Source organism: Anolis carolinensis, chromosome 1 (assembly GCF_035594765.1).
Source record: "Anolis carolinensis isolate JA03-04 chromosome 1, rAnoCar3.1.pri, whole genome shotgun sequence".
Taxonomy (NCBI): domain Eukaryota; kingdom Metazoa; phylum Chordata; class Lepidosauria; order Squamata; family Dactyloidae; genus Anolis; species Anolis carolinensis.
This window is the reverse complement of record NC_085841.1, coordinates 84,233,497-84,252,850: the sequence shown is the minus strand read 5'-3', so window position 1 is coordinate 84,252,850 and position 19,354 is coordinate 84,233,497. Positions and strand designations below refer to the sequence as shown.

At 37.7% G+C, this 19,354-nt stretch overlaps 1 protein-coding gene across 2 annotated transcripts in view; it reads right to left on the bottom strand.

Moving 5' to 3' along the window:
- Window positions 1–1,847: 1,847 nt before the first annotated feature.
- Window positions 1,848–19,354, bottom strand: part of ifngr1 (interferon gamma receptor 1) — a 32,067-nt gene continuing 14,560 nt past the window's right edge. Inside the window, exons 2-8 of one of the 2 annotated variants that reach the window (XM_062978304.1) lie at window positions 17,562–17,630; window positions 13,437–13,551; window positions 13,094–13,266; window positions 10,625–10,794; window positions 8,786–8,957; window positions 5,535–5,647; window positions 1,848–4,696 (exon numbers count right to left, since the gene is read on the bottom strand). In XM_062978304.1, coding sequence (XP_062834374.1) covers window positions 4,238–4,696; window positions 5,535–5,647; window positions 8,786–8,957; window positions 10,625–10,794; window positions 13,094–13,266; window positions 13,437–13,551; window positions 17,562–17,630 — 1,271 coding nt within the window. In that variant the 3' untranslated portion in view covers window positions 1,848–4,237. The remainder of the gene's footprint in view (window positions 4,697–5,534; window positions 5,648–8,785; window positions 8,958–10,624; window positions 10,795–13,093; window positions 13,267–13,436; window positions 13,552–17,561; window positions 17,631–19,354) is intronic. The other variant, XM_008114515.3, reaches the window with a different exon arrangement.

The window sequence follows — 19,354 nt, the reverse complement described above, 5'->3', positions numbered from 1 at the left end:
GGTGTCCCTTGGCATTAATTCTTTAACAGAAAATTTGGTTACAGAGACAGAAATAACATGGAAATAATAAGAGATAATATTTCTACACCCCCGCCCCAACAGTTCAATTCACTTAACTGACATGGTGCCAAATCTGTATATACAGGACTGCAACCAAAGTCTAGCTGTTTGGTCTGCAGCATATTTTGCAAACTTCTGGATTCAGCATCATGCCAAGCTTTTTGGTTTCCTCTATCAACTTGGTTTGCATAACACTAAGATTTAAGAGGAGATATGCAGAACTCAATGATGAACTCACTACCTTATGCTTTTTTAGCTGATTCTAATATTTATGTACCACGGTCATGGAGCTGTGCTACATTTCCCCAAATATCTGCACTCCAGACTTGGAAGCATTCCTTTTGTTCAGTAGAATACCCACTAGCCAAACTGGTTTAGAGAAGCCAATCCTGACTTGGAGAAATTCTACTGCTTTGTATTGTAAAGCTTTGTTGATTTGTCTTCCTCTGGTACTGTTGTGCTGTGAAAGCCCCTTCTACGCTGGCTTATATCCAAGGATCTGATCCCAGATTATCTGCTTATCCCAGATTATATGGCAGTGGAGAATGATATAACCCAGTTCAAAGCAGCTAATCTGGGATCAGATCCTGGGATATAGGGCAGTGTAGATCCAGCCAGTCTCCTATAGCTGAATGCTGTGCTGATCCATGAAAATATTATGAAGTCAAACAGCAATCTTGACTGCTGAGGTAGCTCATTTCATGAAGGCTCCAATTGACAGAAGTTCCCTTTTCTTGGGAGAAAGAGGAAATACGGTGTTTAAAAAAAATGGTGAGGGAGAGTAAACCATGTTCTCCACTGCCTATGCTTTATGAAACACTTTATTCCTCTAAACTTGTTTTGAAGGTCTATGGAACCAACCGCAACCTAAGGGGACACAATAACAGGGTATTTTTACAAATCAAACCATTAGCTATTGCTTTGACACTACTTGGAAAAGAGGTGGCATTACTATGTGCCTACACTTTTAATTTATATTACAGTCGGTCAGTCACATTTGCTTTTGATTGATATAGTTTCTCTAGGAATCTCTAGATCCTCCAGTGACACTAGTCAGCTTATACCAGAAGTTGACCTGTTGTGGTAGAAAACCAAGGCAAATGAAAATGTTTTTTAATTATCGTTTTTCCTCTTTTGCGGGGTCCCATACCCCTAAACCACAGCCAATATGAAAGACACCCAACACTGCTGACTTCCAAGTCTCTATGGCCCCGTATATTTGTAGGGTTTGCCCTATAAGCATATGGGGCATGGAGTCTTGATGGCATGAATAAGTCTTGAAGTGGGAGAGGCAATGAACAGATCTCCAAAATGTGATTTCAAGTATGGATACATTTAGCCATTACAACTAAATGTTTCAACAGCCCACAATGACTATTAGAATAGTTTGTATGTCCCAGGTTTGACACTGTGTGGCAGCAATCCTATCACGAGGTTTATTCAGAAAAGATTTGCCACTGCCTTCCTCTGAGGCTGACCAAGTATATTAGTTAAGGTCTTCTAGTGTGCTTTCATGGCTGAGTGGGATGTGAACCCTGGTCTCCCAAAGTCATAGCCACTACACCACACTATTCCAAACCATTAGGATAGCTACATTTAAAGTATTTCATTATCAAGAGTCTGCCTAACTGGATGCCTCTTATCTCTTCTTGTGTTTGAAAGGGGTGCATTTTTTGTACAAGTGCTCTGAGAGAAAGAGAGGCAAGTGGTTTCCCATCACCAATTTCATTTCGGTGACAGCTCATAAGGGCATACATGGAAAATAAATTGAAAAAAGAACACAGACAAAACACAGAGCGCTTCCTTTATTTTCCAAATACAATTTCAAAAGCAAAATAAACTTCTCTGTTCCATGATTTACTGGAAACAAAATTTATAGTATGCATGTTATTAGATAAATAATTCCATATTTTTTATACAAGGTTAGCACTGTAAAAACAAAGCGTAGTCAGCTTCCCAGCATTAGTGGGAATCCACTGCTATCCATACGCAATGCTTAACATGTCATTTGAACCACGGAGTAAGAGTGCCATCTACTGGCAATATTTTGTTCTGAGTACAATTTGACTACATAAAAATAATTTCAATGCATTGGAACAGAATTCTAAGGCTCATTATTTGGCACTTGGGGTTATTATATTTGATAGTGTGAATGCAAAGGCATTCAAACACTTTACCAACATCTCATGTGGCATTGTCACAATTAAGAGCATATGAAGACTTTGAAATACACTTCCTACACTGTGTTTTTTCAATGAGTGCGAATCAAAGGAGGAAAAGGTGTATGGCCTTACAGTCCTGAAATGACATACCACTGATAGGAGGAGTGCACACTCCTCCCTTGTTTTGTAAATCACTAAGAAACCAAAAATAACAATAACAATAATAATAAAAAGTTTATTTCTAACCCACCTTCTCTCCCCAAAGGGACTCAGGACGGCTTCCAGAGCAAAGACAATCATTCAATACCACATACTTAATCATAAAATGTCCTTGGTGTAGTCTGTTAACTGAGCAACATGGCTTCTACTGTGCATGGTTTAATTATTTGCAAGATAGTTGAAGGTACAGAAAAGCAAGGTACATCTCAATCCCAAGAGACACATGCACTTTGACACAGGGCACTGGGTTGAAATGGGACGATGAACATTACCACTTCTGTTGCCCATACACTCTAATTTTTCCCCTATTTGGTATCAAGTTACATTTCCCTTTTGGCATTTTTGTCCATATTTGTTAGCTGAGCCTTCTCCTCAGTGTTCCTTATCAGGTCACATCATGCTCTTTACAGCAGGAATAAACTAAACACAATTTGGATAGAAACTGAACACAAGAAAGCAGCAACAACAACACATGCCTGATTAGAGCAGATATATAGGAGGAGGACAGAGCTGACCAGATGCTAGACCATATGATAAGCACCAAGAGTCATGGAGCAGTATTACAAATGGCATTTATATGGTACAGCTGGCTATGCATAATCTTCTCTTAATTTAGGAGTCTGATGCACCTGCTGTTTTGCTGTCACTCTATCAGATTCCACTGTGTTTTCCCCTACAACTCTGCATGCATGTTGTGTCTTTTGAGTACCACGTTTTAAAGAGCCTTTCTTCCAGTCAGTGAAATAGTCTTGTAATTTGCTAGATGTATTATTGCTAACCTATTTTCATAATGTCTTCAGCTGTGCACACAATAATGTAAGAATAAACAAGGCCTTATGGGATTTCTTTCCTGATTTCCACATTCCTTTTCGTGTTACAGATGACTGTTTACCCAAAGGCTAGAGCTAAAAGTCTCTGCTGGTTGTCTCTAGTGTAGTGCTCAGCCATGGCTCAAGGCAAGTTTTAGCATTTTACTCTCTCGCTAAGAAAAAAAACACCAAGAAACTAGCAGTGAATAAAATATGCTCTTGACGTATTAGGTTTCTATACAGGAATGTGGCTGGAAAAGATACCCAATAATGAAACATTACATGACTGAATGAAATTAAGCTCAATGAGAGACAACTGAAGGAGCTGAGTATGTTTACCCTAGAGAAGAATGACAGAAAAGTAATTTGGACTGCTCATTTCAACTATACAGGGAACAACCTGCTGAATAAATACTAGGAAAACCCTTTTGACAATAAAATGGATCTGACACTGGAATGGGCTGGGCCCGAAGATGAACAGATTCTTCATTTAAAAAGAATGGCAACCTCTGAGGGCTGCTATAGCTATGGATTTTCAGTACTGGCTCCTCCGTGGACTTTAGGAGTTCTTTCCAAGTCTATATCCTGTGGTTCTATGGGCGTACAGGGTCTGCTACATGTCCCAACCATTTCATGTCAGGGGAAGAGACAGTGTTCATCAGTCTCTTATCTCCTGAAGTCAAACTCAGGGGATGAGGAGGGGGATAACAGAAACAGTAAAAGAAAAGGACTTGAGGATTCAGTACAGCAACCTTACCATGAGAATATGCACTCCCAAAATGGTTATTTGTTCTCTACACATAGTAAAATATAGGAACAGCATGTCCAACCACCTGTTACTTCTTTGTCATCAGCAAGTTCAAAGGCCTCACTGTCTATCAGGACTGCAAACATTTACAGGACATTACCCTATATGGCTATATAAGTGCTTGCTAATGGTTTTCAGTGCTGTTTTCCTAGAAGTATCTGGTACAGGTCTTAGGCAGCCTATGTAACCATCGAGTCTACTTCAGAAACTGAGTCTTTCCAATGAGGTTTGTCATACCCAGATATATTTCTGCAGCGAGTGGGTGGCAGCACATCTTCTTTGGGAAGATCTACATATGGAACAGTGTTTTCCATTTCTTCTTGGTCACTGATAGATTTAGAATAATTTTCACTATCTTCAGGATTTTTCTCTCTTTCAGAGATCTCCACTATCACATCTTCCTGGATACTTATCCCTCCTGTTTTATTTAAAGCGCCTTCGGAATCATAAGGATCCATCTCTTTGTTAGAGGTACTGAGATCAGTGGCTTTAACGTCTGCTACTACATCCACTTGCTCCAGGGATTTTTCCTCTTCATTCAAAAGCAAAACTTCATTAGAAAATGATGAAATTAAAGAGAAATTTTTGGGTTCCTCATTTGTGTCAAAACTGTTGATTTTATTCTTTACCACAGCAACCTTAAAATACAAAAAGAATAATCAGTAGCTTGTTTACATTTTCTCTAAAAAAAATCCCTCAAAAACTGTCAATCAGATTAAAACAGAGAGTCAGTATTACACTAATCTAGGGATTTTCCCATTTCCTCCATGACATCCTCACTCCTAGATTTTGAAAAACATTATATCCCATATCATCCTATATTTCTTCCTGCAAAGGAAAAGCGGCAATGCCAAGAACACAAAGAGGTAATTTTATTAAAGCAGCTCCTATTATCTGTGGAACTGGGAAGAGAGTAGCTCCTCATTGATTTAATCTCTTGTATGTATATAAATCTTCATTTATTTCATTCTTGGAAGCGAGAATGAATAATTTTGACAATTTTCTTCTCACATTTAATTCTTCAAAACGTGCTGCTTATAACCCATGGCAGGCACTGCTTTGTGGGAAAAATAAATGGTGGCAGCCACCTAATTTAACAATGTGAGCCCAATGCTCCTGTGAGCATCACTGCTAGGTTATACAGCCCCTCCTACTGATGATCTGACCCAAGGAGAAGCCCAATAGTAAACGTGGAGGGACTGTTTTTTGGGATACTAAAATCGTGTCCATGCCAGGAATACAGATGCTCTTGGCACTAGAGTAAATCCAGCTGAAGGAGTGCAAGCTCGCACTGGACTTGAACCCCAGAGTTGTTTGAGGAATAGTTTTCTCTGCTTATCCAGTGAATTCTCTTGAATGCTGCTTTGAGAGCCTCATGGTTTAGAAAATATGCTGTCAATATTCTACAATAAATAATATTTGTTATCAAGACTTGATGCACAATGAAATATTCTTAGATTCCTAGAAAAAGCTTACCAGAGGTTTTGGAAGTTTAATGTTTTTCTTCTGCATACATCTGAAGATTATTCCAAGAACCGCCACAAAAAAAACCAAGAGCAAAACCCCAATGATTATGATTATGATTAAATCTATAAAAACATTAAAAAGAGAGACATGTTGATACATTAAGATTTCATGACCCTACTACTATTTCATTAGAAATTTGTCACACATTTCAAAGCAGTAAGATTATTTACAAGCAAGTCAACAGTCTCTTCTTTGGCATTGCCCAGCTGGTTTGAACAGGCTTCTGGAAATGAGTATGGATCCAGGGATGTTATGTCTGTGCCCAATGAAAGCATGACCAAGCGATTTTAAAAATCAATGCCACCTAGGAAGCATTTTTGCCAGTAAAATCCCTGACATAATTTTTCTTACAAATTTCTTAGTGGAATCCTAATTTATTATCATATGGGTATCTGCCCCACAAACCTGGAAGATTTGTAATTGAACCAGGTATAAATTGAGAGAAGCAACTGCTAGAAGGACAAGGACCAGAAAAGGCCTCAGTAGTAAAAAGAACCCCAAACAGAAGTGATGCCATTGCAGAAATATTAAGTAATAAACAGGTCTGACACTTTCAACAACAATCTCATGTTAATTCCTTCTTTTCAAAATATGTGTAATCTGTAGAAAGGCAAACTGTGAATATTTTACATAAAATAACATGTAAAGACATCTTAGAAAAGAACTGACAATCCTGAAAAACTAGGGCTCCAGTAAATAATAAATATCCATACTATAATAGTCCATTCTCTATATACTTAATCTTCTTTACAGATACTAAATTGGTCACAGGGATTCGTGTTTATTTAATAATGGTAGCGCAACATTATAAATAATGGCAGAATCAGCAAGATTTCAGCATAAGCCCCTCCCTCCTTTTCGTGGATACTGATAAATCCTTACTGTTCTACTGAGAATTTCAATAAATCCTTATTTGTAACACTGAAACACATTGCAAACTGAAACTCAGCAAGACACTACTCCCAGAAAACCGGTTCCTACATTACAGTTGAACTTTATAGCAACATTAATTTCAACCAACCAGATGTGAAGTTCAGCCCCATATAACAATACAATGATATTATTGATTATCACTTGAGTGTGTGTCGGGGGGAGGGAGAGTGCCAAAGAGATTTCTTAAGAGTTTATCACAGGGGGTAAGAAAATCACAATTACAGTTGGACAACAGCATCTTTGGCTGAGACTTCTCAAATTACTTTGCTCCACCACTACCACTCTCCCTCTGGAACATAGCCTGGAAAGCATTTATTTCACAAACACAAATAATTCATTAATGGCCTCATTTGTAAAAGAAATACTTTCAATGGTCTTCTACAGAGACAGTGGCAGGAAAGCATTGACAGCATCCAAAGCAAAGATGCTATTACAATTTTGCTTGAATTCTTTGTTTAACCTCCTTGTTTGTTGAGTAATCAGATTTTACATGGTATTTTTTTCTTCTTTTATCCCTGCTTCTAAAAATACATAGCTTCTGACATGTGCCTTTCAATGTTTTAAGCTCTCCTTGCCACCCAGCGTATATACATAATTACACAAAACATTGTTGCTTTCTGGTACAATCCTCCAGATGCAGAAATACTGGCCAAGGTCCCATTCAACACTGGTGGAATAACTCCTATCTAGTAAATCTGTGTGAGGGTTTGATGAGCAAACCCTATGCATGGGGCAGGACAAAGAGCTATTCTTTCTGCCCTATGGATACTGCCCAGACTGTCAGGAATTACTTGCACAGTGTGTTCTGGGATGCTTCCTTGTGTGAGTGCTTGGAGTAGCATGAATTGCATCACAATAAAATCTTGGGCCCATATTGACTTTGATTAGTAATTTATCCAATAAATGTTAATGTTAGAACGAAGGAAAAATGACTAGTTTTAAAATAACATGTTCTCCTGTATCACAATGCCTTTGTGATACCGTGTTTTCCTGAAAATAAGACAGTGTCTTATATTAATTTTTGCTCCCAAAGATGCTCTAGGTCTTATTTTCAGGGGATGTCTTATTTTTCCATGAAAAAAAATCACATTTATTGTTGAACAAAAAAATTAACATTTATTATATACTGTACAGTAGTTGTTATCATAAACCAGCATAACCAGACAAACTGAATCCTATTAAGAATTTCTTGTTACTACCAATATTTCCATGTACAACACTTTATGGTGCGTACATTTGCTGATCCTGCATGCTCTGGTGTTCTGTTTGGCGGGCATGCTTCCAGACAAAAACTTTGCTAGGTCTTACTTTTGGGAGAGGCCTTATATTTAGCAATTCAGCAAAACCTCTACTAGGTCTTATTTTCTGGGGATGTCTTATTTTAGGGGAAACAGGGTAATAACAAAGACCTGAGGATAGTCAAGGGTTTACTTTTCAGGTTTCACTTTATTCCACTAAAACGGCATCAACACGGTTTGGAAATGCTGTGGTTTGTTTATTTTAAATCACAGCTCTGAAACCCCCCAGATTTTTTAATGTAAGGGCCCTCAGAGCAGGGGCCACCAATCTTTCACAGTGGTGGCTAACAATATTATAGAAACATGACTGTATCATGAGCAGACACCCATGACTTGTAAGACTGAATACTTAGTGGCTTCTCTAGAAACTGAAATGGAGATACGGTTTGGGTCCGGCTTATTTATGAAAACGCATCTCCCCCTATGAACCAGTTTGGGCCCTAAGATCTGCTAGGCAGGCCCTCCTCATGGCTCCACCTCCGTCACAAGTGCAGTTGGTGGAGACGAGGGAGAGGGCCTTCTCGGTAGTGGCCCCCCAGCTATCCATTTTCCCGAAAGAACTGAAAACCTGGCTATTCAAACAGGCATTTGAAAATGGGTAAACTTAATGTCACCCAACAGTTGGAGATATGATATAAATCTAAAATTGGATCTTACTGTTCCTTTTCACTTCAAAAGTGGCTGGGATTTTTAATGAATGATGTTTTATGTGATATTAAAATGATGCTTTATTTTTGTATTATTTGCCTCATTATTAACTGTTGATTTAATTTAAATTAGATATATGTATGTGTGTTGTTGATTAGATGATTTGTACAATTATATTGTTGTGAGCCACTCCGAGTTCCCTCAAGGAGATGGGACGGAATACAAATAAATTTGTTTATGATTATTATTATATCAAAAGAAGTAGGCTAAGGTGCAGTTGAATAACATTACTGTCCTTTAAATCAGATATTAACATTTTACCTGATTTATGTTTAATTGGAAGATTGATACAGCTTTCCTTTGATTCTTCTCCTTTCACAGTGTAGATTTCTGAAAAGCCATGAGCTGAAACACAATGCAAAGTATTCTCTGAAGAAACTGGAATATCTATGGTGCAGTTTTTGTTTGTGCATTCTTCTGGTTCTGGTTCATACTACAAAAAAGCAAAGGTTTGATAATTAGAACTTAAAAATAAAAAAAATCTCTTTACATCAACAAAATGGATAGAATAGGGAAGGTTTTTAGCTGATTTAAATCTCTTTAGAACAATTTGTTGTTTCTGATGTATCAGCTAAAAAAGAAATCATCTGTTTTTTTCTATGCATTTTATTCTTACTTGGGTATTCAGCCCTTTCTGCTTATCATTGTTTGGTTTATAGTGATGGACTCTTCCTATAATCGACCTCTCAGTCTGAGAACAGATTGAATATCCCTTATCTGAAAATGCTCCAAAATCCAAAATAGTTCACATAAGTGACTGAGAGAGTGATTCTGTTTTATGCACAAAACTATTAAATACATTGTGTATAAGATTATATTCAGGCTACATGAATAAGGTATATATGAAACAAATACATTGTTTGTTGAGACTTGAGTCCCATCTCCAAGGTATTTCACTATAAATATGCAAATATTCAAAAATGTAAAAAGTCAAAAGTCATACATTCTCTGGTCCCAAATATTTTGGGTAAGGGATACTCGTACTAAAATCTGCTGCTGATCCTGTATGTTTTGTGTTTTTTTTCCTGACCCTTCCTCTTTTCTTTCTACTCTTTACTTCATATTCATCTATTCATGGTTTATAATATCTACACATGAATCCTACAATCTCAAAAGTAAAGAACAATGTGAAACAATTTAAAACAGTCTAAGACATAGAAAACAATAAAACATTTCAAATCATATACAGATTTGAGCCAAGATCCTTAGATCACAAAAATTTTGGTGAAGAGCTATAACTGAGCATTGCACTAGAAATGAACTTAATGTTAGCGCCAACTGGATCTCTAAAGAGCATGTCATGGCAATGCAGTGTACATTTTCCACTGGTAGGAAACAAAAAATGGACCACTGGTAGAGACTAGTTCCTGATCAGGAACATATAGGCAAAGGCTTTCCTTCAAGCATCAAGGTCTCAGGAGATTAGGGACTTTAAATGGCACCAGTATTTATATATTCAGATAAGAAGCATATTGGCAGCCACTGCAATACCTTTAAATCTGGTATCACAGAGTTTTGTTAAGATGTTCCTGTCTGCTATGAATTGCTGTATAATGTAGTAGCTTAATGTTGTCTTTCTAGTGCAGTCCCCCCACCCTACAAAAACATTGTAGTAATATCTATCTGAAAAGTTACTCTCAACTGTCTTTCCACCAGCAAATTTACTTTAAACCCCTGCTCCTTCAAATGAATACATATGGCTGCCCTTTATTGCCTCTCTTGCAATTTCAATACAAATGCTCCTACCATGCTGCTTGTATCTCTGAGGATCCCATACACAAGGTTTAATTTCTTCCACAGTTTCACTTCACCATTTTGAGCCTTCTGTACAAGATACTACCTCTTCTAGGTACCTTTTTGGTTTGCCCCAAGAAAAGAGCACACTTTAAGTTGTGGTTTTAAGTTTCACATAAAATTTGGGGATATATGCCCTCCATGTATAAGGGGGTGTATTGTACTCATTATTCATTATCTACGAAAACTGCATCCTTCTGGCACACAGTCCCCATGTTTAAATCACAAATAGATGAACATCTTTTCTCAGGCTCTTCCCCACATTGTGCTACGCTTACAGAAATGATGATGTTAAATTAAACATACCACTTTTCGACTTCCATTTCTCCAAAGAGACACTTTGTAGCTGAAGTCCTCAAGTTTTGCTCGTACACTAAGTGGTTTTTTCTTGTAATATGGAGTGAGAGGGTGTATCAAAACAACTTTGATTTCATGATCCACAATGTGGAGGTTGAGCTTTGGTGGTCCCATTCGACCTGAAACAGTTGAATGCTTATTAATATTGAACATTCATAGTATAATACTGAATCTGCATGATACAGTGATTTTAGTGTTGGACTAGGGCTCTGAGAGATCAAGGTTCAAATCCCCCGCTCCACCGTGGGCATGTTATACCTTCTCAACCTCAAGATGACACATGGCCTGGTCTTTTAGATCATTGGAAGAGGCCCTTCTCTCAAGCCCTCCACCATAACAAGTGTAGTTGGTGGGGATGCGAGAGAAGGCCTTGTTGGTGGCTTTCTCTTCCCAGGAAGGCCAGAATGGCCCCCTCCCTGCTGTTCTCCCAGTGTCAGGATGCAACATTTTTTTGGTAATAGTTTTTATGTATTTCATGTGAATATAGTACATTGAAATAAATCAAAACTATTACCAAAAAAAGGTTGCATCCTAACACTGAGAGAACAGCAGGGAGGGGGCCATTCTGGCCTTCCTGGGAAGAGAGAGCCACCAAAAAGGATGCAACATTTTAATTCAAGCAGGCTTTTAAAACAGGAAGTTTTTTTCATGAGTCATGCATTGGTTCAGTAAATTGTTTCAAAATACTTTTATATATTTAATTTGTATTTAATTAATATACTTTAATACATGTATAAGTTTTAATACATGTTGATATTTACCCTCTTGCAAGTTTCTAATTGAATTGCTTTTTAAGGGTGAGCTGCTTGGGTCTCAATACTGAGAAAAACCATGGTAGAAATAAATAAAGAATTGTAATATGAATGTATCTGTCCTTTACAGAACCAGTTCTGCGGGAATCGAACCAAGACACCACTTCTACGGTTTAACCATTCTAGAACCAAATACAGCTTTAGAAAAGGAAACCTCTGAAACACAACAGCTATTTTTAAAAGAGCAGAAAGTCCCTTGTCAAGCTGCCAAAGGATCTTAAGGAGACACCAGAGTATGTCCCTACTGACTTGGTGGACTTGTGTAGCCAAGCAGCAGAATAAGGTGGAAGAATTCTGTACTAGAGGCTTTCTAACACAGCCCACTTTGTTTCTCCCAAAAATGCTAGGGGATGTTGTTTTTTTCTTGTTTCCCTAGAGGGATATTTTTTAATGGAAGGGAAAATTCAAAAGTGTTCTCTTAAAATATGAAGTGCGATAGTTGACTTCAACCCCTCAAGATTCTACTGCTTCATTCATTGCCTGCTGCATTGTGGATCAAGTCCATGTTGAAACAAGAAACATACTGAGGAAAATCCCAAATTGAAAGCACTTCCATTTCCAATGGAGCTTTCCTCAATATGGGAAACTGTAAGACACCAGAAACTGTGCTGGAAAGATGCAAAATAGGATTGTTGTGCTGCAAAGATGCAAGGTGCTTTTGAAAACACTGAAACAATCATAAATGCAGATAGCATGTAAAAACGTTCACCATGCAAACTTACAGGCAGTCCCCAAAACTACAAACTAGATAGGTTCTGTACGTTTGTTTTTAAGTTGAAATTTTGTATGAAAGTCAGAACAAGTACATTTTTAAGAGATACCCTACACACACACACACACACATATATATATATATATATAAAGAGAGAGAGAGAGATAGATAGATAGATAGATTGGCTTGCTACCTGTGCCCCTGTTCAGAAGATTTCACCTCACTTTCTGTCCCTGTGATAATTAGATGTTGACAACATGGCTTGTTGTGGAAACAAAGATTGGGGATAAAGCTTCAGTAGAGACAACTTTTCCCCACGATAACTCTTCCAGAAGTGAATTTCTCTTCCTATTGATAGATGTTTCTCACTTCCTGTTGTTTCACCCCTGTTCTTAACTATGAGTCAGATGTTTATAACATGGGGACTGCCTGCATTGAGGTGATGTTTCAAGTTAATTTTAATCACTAACCAATCATTGACACATTAAGTACAAGTTATAAACACTATATAGACAAAATATACAATACTTTGTGACCACAAAGTTGCACCACAAAGTACGAAATTTAGGTACCGCTTTATGCGTGGAGGCTAATTTAACTAATTAATGACACCATAAAAAAGCTCAGCAGCATGTGGAAGAATGAGGAAGTACTCCACCAAGGACTCAGTGTCACAGTGGATGATGAAACAGCAGCTCCCCCTGTGGCCGGAATCGAGCATACCCTCATGAAGCTGGAAAATGGTAAATTGCCTCTGTGTCTCTGTGTCTGTAGGTCTAATGGAACTGAATGTTTGCCATGTATATGTACATTGTGATCTGCCCTGAGTCCCCTTCGGGGTGAGAAGGGCGGAATATAAATACTGTAAATAAATAAATAAATAAATAAACTTACCATGGGTGGTTACACGAAAAAAGACAGGCTCTGTATAGCTAGATTCCTGCAGTCCATCAACAGCTTTAACTTTAACCCAGAATGCATCACACTTTTCAACTTTGTAGGTGAGGTCACAATAGTGTTGTGATATATTCACACAACTATCAACGATCCTGAAATCACTACCTGAACTGTAATTAAAAATATTCAAAATTTAGATTCCGAATAGCAAATATTACCAAACTGCAAAGGAAGTTTGCATTTGTCACATCTTTCACTATAAAGTAAAATTTGAAACTTAAACAGCAAACTTTTAGAAAAAGGTCTACTTAACATTACAGTTTAAATTCAAGATACTTACTTGTAGCATAGGAGTTCTACAATAAAGCGAGGTGCTGGTGTTATGTTTTTGTAATCCCAGTGTACAGAGGTATTGAAATTATATGATTCTACAGTAACATTCGTTGGTTTAGGCACTAAAAAGATAAATTATTAATAATGATTAATGCATTTAGTATCTCATGATCATATTTTGTAGCAGAATCCACACAAAATAAGAACAGCATTGCAGGCAATCATGGGCGCGCACACACAGAGAGATCCCCAAAATTATACTCATTACATTTCCAGTATTACAACTGATGAGGAACTGAAAAATATGGATTTTTAGACATATATTGTATGCACATTAGAAGCAGTGAAATGTAGAAAAATCAGACTCTGTGTTAAATTTTAGGGATGCACAAGCTGACAGGACAAGCTGGGAGAAGGGGGGGGGGGCAGTTTTCTATACATTCCAGTGTGAATTGGTTCCTAGTACAGCTTGACAGGTCAAGAGTGGCCTCTTGATGGATCTCTCTTTTGGTGTCTGTGACTTGCTACAAGCTTTTAGAGTGCTTAGATAGAAAAATGCTGATTGTGCATATTTATGCCCATGTATGTAAGCATGTGAAGTGACGTACTAATGACAAGATGTATGTAGAAGCATGTTCTTAGTCTGAAAATGTATAAAAGGCAAGTCAACGCCTTGATCGTCTCTCTGGTTTGCTTTTTGGAAGAGATTCCACTTCCAGAGACTCAGCTGAAATAATAAACCGGACTTTTTGGCCTCTCAGAAGGATCTCTCTTGCGTTATCTCTCCCTTCATCTACAACACAACTATAACAAAAAAGCATCAGCATACACACACAGATTCCCCAAAATTGTATTCACTACATTGCCAGTATTGCAACGATAACAAAAAAAAATCCCATATTGTTTTTGGGTGAACCATTGCGTGCTCTGGTTCTCCAGAGGTTTATCCCTCCAGGTGAAATTGAATTTCCACTTTGGGACCCTGGAATTCACATCACAGCCAGCACACTGTAGTGATTTGGGAGTATGGCCCCTTCCCCACAGCTAAACAAAATCCCACATTATCTGCTTTGAACTGGAATATATGGCAATGTGGACTCAGATAACCCAGCTCAAAGCAGATATTGTGGAATTTTCTGCCTTGATATTCTGGGTTATATGACTGTGTGGAAGGGCCACTTAGATTATAACTCCAGAGACAAGGGTTCAAATCCCTGCTCAGACATGGCAACTCATTGGGTGAATTTGGGCAAGTGCCACTCTCTTAAGCCCCTTCTACACTGCCATATAAAATCCAGATTATCTGCTTTGAACTGGATAATATGGCAGTGTAAACTCAGATAATCCAGTTCAAAGTAGATAATGTAGAATATCTGCTTTGATAATTTGGATTATATGGTAGCAAAGAAGGGGCCTTAAGGCCCTTCTATGCTGCCATATAATTCAGAATATCAAGTCAGATAATCCACATTATCTGCTTTGAACTGGGTTATCTGAGTCTACACTGCCATATACAGTTCAAACCAGATAATTTGGATTTTATAAACTGTGTAGAAGGCACTAATTGCCTCTTCCACACAACTGTATAAAATTCACATTGAAACTGTATTATATGGCAGTGTAGACTCAGATAACCCAGTTCAAATCAGATACTGTGGATCATCTGCCTTGATATTCTGGGTTACATGGCTGTGTGGAAGGGGGACAAAGGCAAACCCCTCTGAACAAATTTTGCCAAGGAAACCCTGTGATAGGTTCACCTTAGAGTTACAATAAATCAGTTAAGACTTGAAGGCACACAACCATCCCTTCAACAAAAATCTTAATTCTAAAACTGACCCCAACTCTAATTTTCAATGCATTGGAATTTTCATTTGGTATCAGAAAATACCCCATGGCCAGCTCAGCACTGTTCTAGTATATCAGTATTAAATGAAGTTTGAAAACAGTCAACAAGACATTTCCAAATGTATGAAAAGCATAAAAAGTGAATACAAATATGTGTGTCTGAGGGATGTTTTGTACTGTAGAATGAAACTTTTACTGCTGCCTCAAGATATTATACCTCATATCTAAAATGCCCAAAAATAAATGTAAGATCATTACATTTCAAAATAAGATGGAGGGAAACTGCACATAAGGATATACCTGTCTTCTGTTTATTTGTGGTTTTTTGAGCGGCAAAAGTATGGGAATCAATGCAGCCTGGCTTATGTTTGCCTTTCACCTTTACTAGTAAATGATTAAACATTTATAAAATGTTACAACATTATATTAACAGACCACACATTCATATTTATGACTCTTCATGTTTTTAAAAAACCTTTGCTCTGGAGTAAGGAACTATTAACTCATGTTCTTTCTCAAGTATTATCCACATGACCTTGACAATTAGTTCTTGTCACCAGACCTCACTGTGAACTTCCCTTTTATAATATCGATATTTATGTATCGATATACATCCTCAAAATCTTAATTACACAGGAATAAACTGACTTAGCCGCCTATTTGCCCACAAGTGTACTCCATTTTCCTTACTTTCTAGCAAGTAATAGCCCTCAAGAAAGACCATATTTGTATGGGATTCTACATGAGAATTGGAAGCATCAAAGAGGATATAGGTGCAACATTTGCCTGGGGGAAGTCATTTTTCTGGTTTTTATAAAAGCTGGCAAGGAGAAAGCCTCTATGACTCAGAAAGAAACTTCCTCCTTCCCTGGCTTCTTCAAGTTATGCTTTTACTCATAATACACAATGAAATTGTGAAATCCCCCATTGTTTTGTCTTAGACAAGTATTTTTTTTTATTTAGCTATAGAAAGTATTAGCTTATTAAAATGTCTGCTTCATTTGCTATGTGTTCCTGTTTTTACAGGACTCATTGCCTGCCACTTATAGTCAGAAGAGGTTCAATAGCTGCACATTATTGGTTGACCTGGATTTTATATCTTTTTTCTATCAAGAGAAGACTTTACACTTGAAGTCTAAAGACACTAAATATTGCTGATTTGTTGGCTGATGAGTTTTGTTGTCTTGGTTGGTTGAGTATTATTATGTATAGTGTATTTTTAGTTGTAAGTTGCCCTGAGTCCCTTTGGAGAGAGGTCGAGATATAAAGTTGATTATTATTATTATTATTATTATTATTATTATTATTATTATTATTACAGTAGAGTCTCACTTATCCAAGCCTTGCTTTTCCAAGCTTCTGGATTATCCAAGTCATTGTTGTAGTCAATGTTTTCAATATATCGTGTTATTTTGGTGCTAAATTTGTAAATACAGTAATTACAACATAACATTACTGCGTACTGAACTACTTTTTCTGTCAAATTTGTTGTATAACATGATGTTTTGGTGCTTAATTTGTAAAATCATAACCTAATTTGATGTTTAATAGGCTTTTCCTTAATCCCTCCTTATTATCCAAGATATTTGCTTATCCAAGCTTCTGCCAGCCCATTTAGCTTGGATAAGTGAGACTCTACTGTATTACCATCATCATCGTCATCATCGGCTCTTTTATCCTATGCAATTACAGGCAGTCCTCAAGTTATGAAGAAGATAGGTTCTGTAGGTTTGTCCTTCAGCTGAATTTGTATGTAAATCAGAAAATATACATTTTTAAATGTAATTCCATCCATATCTATCTAAATCTAAGCTTTGGCTTGCATAGGGAAGTGTTAATACTCCTGTGGTGTTTCTTTTGCTATCTGTGCCCCTGTTCAGAGGATTTCACTTTATTTTCTGTATCTTGGATTTTGGAAAAAAAAATGGCTTGTGGAAACAAGGATTGGTGATAAAGCTTCAGTTGAGACACCTTTTCCTCAGGATAACTCTTTCAGGAGTGAATTTCCCTTCCAAAAATGGGTATATTTCTCTCACTTCCTGTTGTCTCATCCCCCATTCGTAACTGTATGTGCAGTCGTGCCTGGGGCTATAATTCTTAGCGAAAGAGGCATGGACGTGACCTTTCCCCAGGGGATTGCTTCTTGCCCTCCTTTAGGGAAGCTGGAACTCCAAAGGATCAAAACACTGTAGATAACTCAAAACTGGTTTTACTGTTTCAAAAGGTTATCCCTTTAAGGTAATAAGCTGGAAGTTTCAAAGGGGTAAAGGAAAATATACATTACAGTCTGGTTGTCTTGAGTCCAGGGAGCTCTGCAGCTGAGAAGCTTTTCCAAGTCCCTCTTTCTCAATGGCTGTGAATGCAAGAGCAATCCTCAGACTCAGTCCAAATGGCCTATGTTTGAAGACACAGTCTTCCTCTGGTGCCAAAGAACTGATCTGAAGGCGCTTGAGACTCCTCAACGTCGTCCAAGTTGGCCTGAACATGAAGCATAAGTCTCAAGGGCAAGAACCTCAGAATTGGTGCTGAGAGGTAACTTAATCAAGGGCTTTTAGAGCCAAGTCTCTCTCTCTCACATCCATCTGATAGAAAGCTTGATGGTGGAATGAAAAAGGAAACACTGACCCACTCCAGGAAAGGGTGGAGTCAAACAATTGAGCTGAGGGAGCAATATAACTGGTGCAAACAACATTGATTGACAGCTATAAATAACCAATCAATCCAACTACATTTACGGGGTAAAGGCAAAATCAGGCATGATACAACAATTCAAATCTTGCAACTTACAGTTCGACATATAGATGGCGCCACTTGCGCCGTCACACTGTGAGTCATTTGTAAGTCAGATGTTTGTAATTCAGAGACTACCTATAGCAATATTAATTCTCTTGGGCTGCCATGGCTCCATCCTGTGTAATCTGAGATTGGAGGTTTAGGGAGGAGACCTATCTCTCTCAGCTAGTCGGCTCTACAGCCCTCAGGATTACAAAGGACAGTTCCATTGACTTTAAAGTGAAATCACAGCTATAATTTTGTAGTGCAGAGTTTCTCAACTGTGCTCCTTCAGAAGTTATGGACTTCAGCTCTCACAATTCCTACCAGCTGGTAAACTGGCTGGGATTTTTGGGAACTGAAGTCCAAAACACGTAGAGAAGCACAGTTTGAGAAACACTGCTGTAGTATGAATGGGCCCCAGGTTTTCTCATGACTGGAGCACTACTCACTCTTCTTTCCACTTCCTATTGGAATAGGTCAATAAAACCAATGGAACATAGTAAGTGATGATTTACCAAGTTTCTATCCATTCAATGGATCAACTTTAGTTGGGACTAACAATATGATTTCGGCATCAAATAATATAAGAATGTAATAAGTCTGAAAGTAAAAGTCATTGCAGCAATTGTTTTGCTTACTATGCTGCCCATGTCATTCCACACAGAAGTTTTAAGCTTCGTAAACTGTTCCTTTAAAGGTGTACTGAAAGCTTTCTAAACTTGAGCAATGCAAATATTCACAGATACCAAAAAAAAAAAAAAGTAAAACTGGTAACTGGAAATACACAAGCTGATATAAAAAATCAATGCAAGTACCAGTCGTAATTTTGGGGGCCTCTCCTGGAAGCATATTCAAACATGATAATGAGGATGTTGAGCATGGTTGGGAAGCAGAAAGTTAGTAGCATCAGGAGACTAAATTCTACCAAGCAGAATTATCAGAGTGGAGACACCAGATTATGATGCATCCTCCTCTTCAGGGATTAATGGCTGCATCAGCGAAAGGGAACAAATACCTTCAACAGTGAGGTTGGCTGAGAAGCTCTGAAGAAGGAGCTACTGTGCAGCTGTAGTAGTGTGATGAGACACTTTAGCTAATTATCATTAGTATTGCACAGAAGGTAGAACAGGTACACTACATATGGACATCTTTTACTTATAAGAATCTATGATGAATCAATCCAAAATGAAATAAGAGCTAATGATGGAATACAAGATTTCCAAGTAAGAAGGCACTCAATCTGCTCCCAGAGAAAAATAATTGACAAATATGACTAGAACTGTGTCTAATGGTACAAGCTGA